The sequence below is a fragment of the Protopterus annectens genome, chromosome 2.part0 (assembly GCF_019279795.1).
Source record: "Protopterus annectens isolate FY-2018-M chromosome 2.part0, PAN1.0, whole genome shotgun sequence".
NCBI lineage: Eukaryota > Metazoa > Chordata > Ceratodontiformes > Protopteridae > Protopterus > Protopterus annectens.
This window is the reverse complement of record NC_056728.1, coordinates 735,289,584-735,300,906: the sequence shown is the minus strand read 5'-3', so window position 1 is coordinate 735,300,906 and position 11,323 is coordinate 735,289,584. Positions and strand designations below refer to the sequence as shown.

The 11,323-nt window shown below is 37.5% G+C and overlaps 1 protein-coding gene across 1 annotated transcript in view; it reads left to right on the top strand.

The window, feature by feature from the left end:
- Positions 1-11,323, top strand: part of LOC122792777 (atrial natriuretic peptide receptor 1-like) — a 1,260,614-nt gene that overhangs the window by 579,096 nt on the left and 670,195 nt on the right. The window contains exon 11 of the mRNA XM_044060347.1: positions 2,987-3,134. Within this exon, the coding sequence (XP_043916282.1) occupies positions 2,987-3,134 (148 nt within the window). The remainder of the gene's footprint in view (positions 1-2,986; positions 3,135-11,323) is intronic.

Below are 11,323 nucleotides of genomic sequence, written 5' to 3'. Positions count from 1 at the left end.
TAGGGGCTACCTCTGTACTTGGCTGTGCTATTTCGGTTCTTTGCTCTTTGCATTTCTACTACATCCCTACTATCTTTGCACTCATATGCCTCCCTTTCCCGTTATGCAGGAGTCTGCATGCAGAGTTATCGGCTCGGCGTTTGCCCTTCCTGCATTGATTGGTGTTAATTGCTCATTACGGATCCATTTACACTGCTTCCGCATTTCCTGCTATTCTCCGCATTACCTTCCTATATCCGTGGTTGTTGACGGTGGGTCCGTCCATGACTGGTTTAGGGAACGTAGTCATACTCGTGCACATGCATTTGTACGCATTATGTACTCTCAGCGCATCTATTTCATAACACGCCAGTCCTGATGCTGTGATGTGCATTGTACGGCCCAGATTTGCTGACATCCAATATCCTTCCTCCTACAGTGGCACACCCCTCTGTGGTTGACATGTATCTCGTAGGCCACCCTCGGTAGTACCGCTACGCCGCTTGCTCCATCCTTACGCGGCGCTTTTGCGATTCACTATAATCTGCCTCATTTGCATGGAATTGACTACTAATACATGGTTACAGCGCAGGACACCGCCACCACTCCTTGACAACCATTGCGCTGGGGTTGCAGCTTTACATACATACTATGGTGTGTGGTGGCTGTGCAGCTGATTTGTGTTCTACTGCTCTTTTAGGACATTGTCATGTTATTTCATTGCTTTGCAACTTCTGTGCACATATCCCGGGGGTCTGCTGTTCTTTCTAATGACGTGTCATTTATGTCATTTTCTACATTTTGTGCATATTTTCTTTGGACATTCTCGGTGCCTTTCCACATTGACATATTGCACCTATATGATACCTGATTTTGACAGCCTTCCGTTACTCCTCCGGTATGTTTGGGTAAATGTAAACCGCTTTTTGGTTTACATTGCCGCTTCTACGCCACGCTTCGCGCTTCGTGGATCGCTATTTGCCCTCATTTGCATGGTGCAATACCGCACACAGTGTGTTTTGCATACCTACGCCGGGGGGCGGAGACGGTCCGGCGCACGCCGGTAGTGCACGTGGAATTCATTCATACCTGAATCGCTCAGCAGCCATATTTGGCGTTATAACGCCAACGCTATGCGGGCGCCTGGCGCAAGGTTCATGAATCCCGGGGAAAGAGTTAATAACATATAAAACAATTCCCAAACTATCATACTGGCAGTTCTTAACAAAAGGTCAGTCATTGCAGTTAACAGAAGAAATTAAAACTAACATCTTACTATCAGTTAATTACACCTCTAACACACAGTACTGTAAAATATTTAACTGGAAATGCTTACATAGAGCATTTTTAACACCAGATAGAATTAAAAAGATCAGTACTACTACAAATGATTTTTTGCTGGCGGTGTGAAAAGTCAAATAAAGCAGACTGGATTCATATTTTTTATGAATGTAATAAAATTAAATCATATTGGAATGGAATCAATCATTTTTTACAAGCTTTATGTAATGAATCCTTTACCTTAACTAAAGTATTGATAATTCTAAATGTAAATGAAGGTCCCTTCCTAAATAAGACAAATATGTATTTGTTATGGACAATACTTGCTATATCTAGGAAATATATAACCAGAAGGTGGAATTCATATGCACTCCCGACCCTGGAAGAATTCTACACTTTACTGAAGACAACTGTATTGATGGAAATAAAAATCAAAGAACTATGAATCTATCCCAGGCAATCCTTGGAAGAAAAGTATATCTTTGTTGGACACTCTGCAATAATCAATATTGTATCTCTGATAACTGATCTGTTAATTCTATATTTAATAACATACAGTGTATATAACTGAAAGTCAGGCTATCGTAAATATTGCATATAGTTGTTTAAAATATTTAAAAATATTATGTAAATGTTATTTTAATTGAAAATAAAAAAATATTTGAGAGAGACTTTCAGCGGAACATGGGCACTTGTATACATACACACACACACGCACACACAAGCACGCACACACACGCGCACACACACATACACACACACACATACACACACACACACACACACACACACACACACACACACACACACACACACACACACACACACACACACACTGACCAAGTAAGGAAATGGTATACTTAATAACAGAATTCCAGGACTTACAAAAAAAAGAAAAAAGAAAAGAGAGAAAATAGAGAAAGTGTACACTTTTAAACTTCGTTTCACTGAGTTGTGGCTGTGAAGTGTTGTGACATGATCATTAACTAGGTTATCTATAAAAATATATCAGTTGACTGGTACATTTCACACATATTTTTTGTAATTGTGTAGTCAGCCCAATATAATGTTTTCTACTAATGTAAACTTTAGTTTGATGCTAGACAGCTACATATTAATAAAAGCAGTGCTGTGTGAAACCTTACCCTAAAAAGCTGAAAGTCAATGCACATAACAAATATTCTTCATTTAGTAAGATAAATAGTAGTATCTACTGTAAGTAAACCTTGCTTTAGCTATTCATCCCCCTCTGACAGTTTAGCAGCAATCCACAACTATGTGTGGGTATATTAGGATTTACCCATGTCTGGCGTGGTTTAATCATGAGAAGGAAGATATTAATTAGTCATTAATATCTTAATAACTCAACATCCATTCAGGCAAAATAAGAAAGAGTAGGAGGACACAACCCACAGGGTATTGTTCCTCCTGGACAGAGGAAGTTAGTTTTAACTACCATAGACCCTTATCTCTGTGAACTTCACTCACCTAACCACTGACAATTGGGGCAATGTGGAATAAATATGGTTAATTTTGTAAGGGCTCTAGGGCCGGTAGCCTAGTAATCTCCTATGAACCTATTAACCTACTGTACTGATAATTATTATGTCTCTATTTTCTTTTTTTTTTATTGTGTGAGCTGGTACATTTGTGTGACTGCAGCGTAATGTGCAAAGCATTGTCTTTAGATTTCTTATAAATGTGAGTGCATTCTCTTTGTACACAGATCATAATGCAAGAAACGTCATGGCAAGCATGCTTAGTGTGCCACCAACAGCCAGCGATTCCAGCACCAGTTGTATTACTGCCCTCAGCTCTTGTAATGCAACAGTGAACCCATCCAGAAAGCAATACTTTATTCAAACTGGAATATAGTAAGTCTGTGGAAATATTAGTGCAATGTCTACCATAATGTATCACCGATACAATACACAAAAGCATTTTCTATATAGCAGGAGAGTGGAAATAAAAAGGATTTAGTGCATTCAGACACACACACATTCACACACACACACACACACACACACACACACACACACACACACACACGCACGCACGCACGCACGCACACACACACACACACACACACACACACACACACACACACACAGACACGCACGCAAACACACACAAACAGATGCATCTTAACACACTCACGAATACATGCATACATGCAAACACACACATGCATGTAAACACACATACATGCACAATGTGTGGCTAGTTTTGTCTCATATCTAGCTTTAGTTGATTTGATTATGGACTAGAGTTCCTAATTAAGTTTAACAAGAGTACGTACTTTTGACATCTCAAGAGTTACATTTATTATTGCATGCAATATTCTTTTTTTATTGTAGAACCAACTTATGTTTGGGTTCAGCTACAGGGTTTTATTTTTAAAGTGTATTGGTCATGTTTAGAAGCTTATTTGCTTTATAATTAATTGCATTCATGGTATACTCTTCTTGATAAAGTTGCAGAAAATTTGCAAAAAATAAAGACTATAGTATTCTGTTTGATTTTTTTTGAGTTTCACTGTTTATTCAGTTTTCATCTATAAGCACACCCACAAAATGATATCACGGTAAGTATTGACAATTATACCATGACCCCCCATTAATATTCCAAAACATGCACGCTGATTGGCCATCGTGCACGTTGTAAATCGACTTATACTAATGGAAAAAGGTCCGGTCGCCCGGACTTTTTCCATTAGTATAAGTCTCTTAAAACACTGTCTCGCTATGTTAAAAGAGTTTAACATAGCGACACAGGTTTAAAAAAAGCAACAGAGATCTCCGTTGCTTATTTTAAAGCTGTCTCGCTATGTTAAATGGGTTTAACATAGCGAGACAGCTTTAAAATAAGCAGCAGAGATCTCCGTTGCTTATTTTAAAGCTGTCTCACTATGTTAAACCCATTTAACGTCTCGCTATGTTAAATGGGTTTAACATAGCGAGACAGCTTTAAAATAAGCAACAGAGATCTCCGTTGCTTATTTTAAAGCTGTCTCGCTATGTTAAACCCATTTAACATAGCGAGACAGGTTTAAAGCAACGAGAAAGCAAGATCTCCATTGCTTTTTACTGTTTCTCTATTTTAAATCGGTTTAACATAGACAGCTTAAAAATAAGCAACGGACATCTCCGTTGCTTATTTTAAAGCTGCCTCGCTATGTTAAACCCATTTAACATAGCAAAACAGTAAAAAGCAATGGAGATCTTGGTTTCTCCGTTGCTTTTGGCCACAGCTCTGATGTACTTCGTAGGCATGCGCAGTACATCAGAACTGCCATGGATACCAGACGGCTGCAGAAGGGCCACAAAGAGGCATTATACAATGCCATTATTTAAGAAAAGTAATTATTTCTTTTCTTAAATAATGTCATAGTATAATAGCAATGACCCACTTTTGGGTGTGGGTAATGTGGGATTTACCCACGGTTGTCTTTGTTTCGCCCTCGGGACCAAACCACGCCAACCTTGGGTAAATCCCGCATTACCCACACCCAGGCGTGGGTTATTGCTATAATGACTTCCATACAACTGCAAGCCATTAAGGGTAATAAAAAAAAAAACTCTATAGCTGAGCTGGGTTTTATTTACATGTTAATTTTTGATGTGAGGTAATCTTGATGGTGTCATGGCAGGGTTTTTCAACTCTGAGAAAAAACATTCAGGAGACTGTCCTTACCAACAAAATAAAATGCAGAAACAACATACTTTTGATATCATAAACTATATGATTTGGTATTGCAAATGCCAAAGAGATTACATCCAAATCCAAAGTCTTGTTACTTATTCTTGCTTTAGAAAGTGATTGATACTCTAAAAAATTGTCATTGTTATTTACTTCAGGGGACAGATGCATCTATATAGCTATACAAATGTACATAGAATTTGGCTGATTCTACATACTCAGTGGGGTCATCAGGTTGAAGGGAGATGCTAAAATTATCAGGGTTGCCACTCAAATTTAGTAGATTGGCCTTTGCATAATAACTGAACACTGAATATTTGAAGATGCCTCCAGCTTCAGTCTTATGGTGAATGTGACTGACTTATGGTCTGATTTGACTAAAGAAGAAGTTACATATTATGGGGAACAGAGCTGTCCAATATTGGTGAGGACCAAGTACAGAATTCCGCCTCTCCTAGTTGGGGTACAGACTAAAAGGTGGGAGAATGCCAACATGGTTGTGCTGTGTCTTATAGCTGCAATCTCTCATTTGCCCAGCAGATGAAGCTGCTATGCAAAATGACCTCAATGCCATACAGACAAAGTTTTGACACTGAACAAATTCAAATAAGAGTTGTCAGGCCTGACAATTCCGTGAATAATTTCATATTACAGCAGGTAGAGGTAATAAGATTCATTAGCACAGCATAGCATGCTTTAGAATCTCATTATCCATTCTTTGCATAATGAGACTTCCAGCAACTCAGTTTCTCAGTATAGTAAGACACTAAACTGGGTTTACTCCACCCCTGGATGATGTTAATCCTAGGGTGGGGAAAAAAAGCAGGTTTTGGATAGGGAGAACAGTGTATCACAGGCTCTCTGTTTTGCAACTCTGAAATTTATGGGATATGTTCATATACCTGAAAACCTTACTCCACTTTTTTTCCATATTCTAATGTCATTCTTCTAACGGTATTCTGGACCTCTTTGGATACCATACAAGATTTAAAATAGTTTACTTATTATTTTAAGATAATTTTTATTTTATGATAAGGAAGCAGGGACATATTCCAAATACTGGAGTAGTGGAGAGACGTGGGATTCTCCATCCCACTTCACTACTCTGAATAGTGAAATTCATCCTGGTGGATAGGATATGCCCAATTCAACAGAGACCCACTATGCTCAGACAAAACATGGTAATCCCACAATCCATAATTGCTATAATGAATTGCATTATTTGTCTGTACATAGTGCCAAAGCTGCCTAATAACTTAGTGGGACCACAGAGTCCAGCCAAAGTTTTTGATTATAGCAGCTCTGTCTGTATGATAGAACTGTTATTGGAGGCATGCCTATTTTTCATCCTACAGGTGGCATTGTATGGCTATGAGGATTTTCAGTGCCACAGCTTAATTTGTAGTGCATGCTGGTGAATACAAACATGATAGCCAGCATGCCTTCTTCTTCTTTTAGCTTTTCCCGGTTAGGGGTCACCACAGCAGAACTCTGGTCAGCTAATGATTGGCAGCAGATTTTTTTCAGGTGCCAGCTTGATGCCCAATCTTCAACAAAGGCATGCCCATTCTACGCATGTCTTTCAAACGCCACTCGACCACGAGGAGGACATGCAGACTCCACACAGAAGGTGCTCTAGCCGAGAATCGAATGGGAGAACCTCTTGCTGTGAGGCAACAACGCTACTGCTGCACCACTGCAGCTTCCATGATAGCCAGCATGCCTACACAGTCCTAATTCAGGGATAGAGACATGGATATAGAGCTATTAACTCACTAAAGAATTAAAGCATGTTTTTTTAATTGTATTGTCACACTTTTCTTAGGAAATGCAAATAACCAACCCTTAGTAATGGGAGTAATCTTCTTACCATATATAATTGAAATTTTACAGTGTTTGAGGCAAATAGTGTGTTATTTTCACAATTGATTTCATTCATAAGCACCACCCATTGAAACACCTGCTGTGACATCACAAAAGAGTGTATCCACAGTTCCTCAGTACCTGCATTAGTGAATAAGCTACCATTCTCCATGCTACAGTAAGGAAGTCTTGTATCCTAGTAAAACAAATTGTTAACTATTTCTCACTGGTGATCTACCCATCCTTAGAAATTTAACAAATTTGATGCTGTGTTAGTGAAATCATAATACAAATAAGAGGCTGTTCTTTTAAAGAAGTATGGAGCTTTTAAACATCCAAAATGCTTTGTATGTGAATATAATTAACTGCTAATTCCTAGCTTTATATTGTTTTGTGGGTGTGGTTGTAAGGAAATTTGGGTGAATATTAAAATAAACCCATAGTCTCTGCTTTGTTTTTGAACCACTTGTTTAAGGTGCATTATCATACTTTCATTGAGAAATACAAATACCCCACATATGCAAGTAATCTCTTTACCATATATATTTAGAAATAACATTAATTATAAAACACAGACATATGAGAAGTATAACAATATATTTTAACAGCATAAGAAAATGAACTGTCCCCGAAAATCCTCTGGGGGTGTTTCACAATAACCAGTTCCATATGTGTGTGGTTCCAGACAGACCTCTTTTAGTTCTGCATTCCTGGAGTTTATCTCCTCCTGTATGTGGAACCAAGTACTGCAGATAACCTGGCCTGTTTCTTGGTACTGCCTTGCAGTGTCTGCTTTCACATACAAGAGGAACATCTGCCATGCCAAGAAGCCCATTTCAAAATACTTTGCCACCAATTCAGCCTTGTAATTTCAGAAGCTTTGCCAATGTACAATGCTGAACTACTTTGCTGTGGTCAGTATGATTTCCCCTTTTGGTCCTGGGAGTAAGGTTCTGGCAGTTTCCATCAGCATGCATTAAAATAAGAATATCAGAGTCCTGTCTTTTGGAATTAGGCATGGAGTAACATGCTCATTTGGCTCAGGTGGCTTAGCAGGGCATGCTACACCATGTCAAAGGGTTTTGTAATCCAGCCCACTGTATATTTTATACATAGAAGTTTTGGCAATAGTATAACAAATAAATAGATTTAGTTTACAAATAATTCAGTAGATTGTATTGGTTATGTTCTAAAGTAAGTGGAAGCATCAAATCTTTGGAGCTTGATGTAACCTCCTTACTATATGCAATACCAAATTATATGGTTTTTGATATAAAAATTAATGTGGTAATGGAAGTAAATTGGGGAAATCTGAAGATGCTGAGATATGAGATAGAAGAGAAGATAGTAGAATAGATAAATAGCTTCAAGTATCTGGGAGGGGTTGTTGAGGAGAACGGAAGTCTGAATGAAGAGGTCAAAGCTATAATCAGAGGGGCAGCATAGATTCTCAGGTGTAGTCTATGACAGAAGAATGCCAAAGAAGGTGAAAAATGAGGTGTACAAAACAGTGGTGTTACCAATACTACTGTATGGTATAGAAACCTGGGAAGTAAAGGCAGAGCAGATAAAGAAGCTGGATTTGATGGAAATGAAGTGCCTGTGATGGGTGGTAGGCTGCACACTGTGGGACAGGCGAAGAAATGAGGACATAAGAGCAGAAACCAAAGTAAACCCAATTGCAGAAAAGATCAAAGAGAAAAGATTCAGTGGTTTGGACACGTGCAGAACAGCAGAAAGCAATCTGGTGAAGAAGATTTGGGACAGAGAGGAAGAAGGTAAGAGGAAATGAGGATGTCCAGCAAAGAGGTGGATGGATTGTGTGAAAGAAGCTCTGCGACAGTCAGGCATGAGTGTTGAAGAAGGCAGGAGTGTGGCACTGGATCTAGACAGATGGTGACAGTTAACACGATACCCTGACCCCATGTAGAAAATAGGAAAAAGGAGACTGATGATGATGATGATGATGATACAAAAATTATGTTTGTGCATTTTATTTTGTTGGTAGCAACATCCTCTGAATATTTTTCTTAGAGCTAAAAATTGTCTGCCATGACATTATGAAAGATTGAACCCATAATGCCTCACTACCTAAATTAATATATAGACAACTGCATGTTCATGTTAACTGTATCAGAAATAATGTCGTACTTCCTGGCAAGGGAAGCTGTCAACTTGCTATTGCAGGTGGAACACCTTACATTGAAAATGAGCACTTGTGATGATGTAGTTGTGATATCACAATGTAAATAAGAAGCAGCTCCTCTATAGAGGTATGTTTGTTTTAATTACTCTTTAATTCTTTGGGGTGGTATGTAAATCATTACATAGGATGTGTCATGATATTATGTTGAATGGGAGATTTTAAAGAGAAGCTGAGCAAACAGAGGGGCTACATTGTTTGCTACATAACCATGCATAGTACCAAAAATCCATGCATAGTACCAAAAATTAGTTGTAAAGGAAAAGTCCTTGGAAGCATAACCAATACACTTGCAAAGTGTATCATAAATTGACAATGATTTGACAAAAAAATGTTAAGTATTTGAAATACTTATAATTCTGGTAAGAATAATTATAATCCTTTTAAAAGATGGGGTGCTGCTTCTGTATTACTAAGACTGTATTTGTTATGCTTTCACTAAAATTAAGCTAAGTTTTCTCAAAGTTTTTAAAAGATGAGTTCAGATGTGGCACAGAAGTGTTTATTTTCAATGTAGTCAGTAATATGTCTTCTGTATATATCATTATTTTTTAAATGGAATTTGTTTTGTTTTGAATCAGAGTATTTGCTAATGGTGTCATTGCCATGGCAAAAAAGTAAAGGAGAAAGACAACTACCTTGTGGGGATTCTCCTCAGTGTAATCACACAGCGTGAGAGTGAGAAAGAGAGAGAGAGAGAGAGAGAGAAAGCAGGCATTAATTAAACTGACTGTCTTTATAGTTGACTTCTGTTTTGTTAGTACAGTTTGTTGACTTAATAGGTGGTCAATAATAGTGCAAGATTACTACATTACTGAGGCTGGGGAATATGCCTTTTCCATGGTATTGTGTGATCCCAGAGTTAGAATACAACATTTGCAAAAACATCCTTTTATTGTTGCAAGCACCATGGATATGTCTTGGAACATACACAGTTGCCATCATTTTATCTTTGATTTTTTGTGTCAATGTTAGCGACATCACCATTGAAAATGTTTACTGTTCAGAATGTTGATGCTCAGAATGGTGCTATCAGAATGTTGAGAGATAAGAATGTTGATAGTTCATAATGTTCATAGCTCAGTATATAGACTGTGGTAATTGGGTTGATATTAGAGCTTGGAATGTGTTTGTGCAATTGTTGGTGAGAAAGGTTAGACTAAGAATTAGGTAAAGGAATAGCTTTAGTATTGTGCATGTTTGTTGGTGCACATTTCTGTGTCTGAGCTTGTCCTGTGTAGTGGTAGTGCTATAGAGAGGGTAGCTCTAAGGTAAGGTGTAGGGCTAGGTTTAGGGTTATGGTTAGGGTAAGGGTTAGCAGTCACTAGTAAGGTAGTAGAAGGAGCAATATATGTGTGTGTGTGTGTGTGTGTGTGTGTGTGTGTGTGTGTGTGTGTGTGTGTGTGTGCGTGTGTGCTGTGTGTGTAGGGGTATATGTATGTATATGTATAAGAAATGTTTAAATAGAGCAGCTGTTTTTGTCAGTGCTCCGAGACCTGCACTGAAAACCTTCCTTTGGTCTGTGCGTGTGCAGTAGGTATTTCGTCCTTACAAGATTCAACATCATGAAGTTTCACTTTTCTGAGTGATCGATCTTCTTGTCTCTGTAATTTCAATTTTGATTATTTGAACATTCAATCTACTGAAAGTAGAACCATATACACACACACACACACACACACACACACACACACACACACACACACACACACACACACACACACACACACACACACACACACACACACACACACACACACACACACACACACACACACACACACACACACAAAAGCACACAGAGAAAGAGAGAGTATGTACATGCACGTGCACGCACATGCACACACACATACCCACACACATACCCACACACACAAATATATACATATATATATATATATATATATATATATATATATATATATATATAGCCTGTTTTATACAGCCACCAAGATAATAAATTTATTGTGGATATGGTGGGTATGTAGTACACTGTCATGGGCAGTGATGGATAGCAAACACCTTTCTATATTAATGCAGTTTATACATACATATATATATATATATATATATATTCATTTATATATATATATATATATATATATATATATATATATATATATATATATATATATATATATATATATATATATATATATATATATATATATATATATATATATATATATATATATATATTCATTTAAATATATATATATATATATATATATATATATATATATATATATAGGTGACATATACATGATGAATATATGCATGTCCATAAAAGTTGTCCAC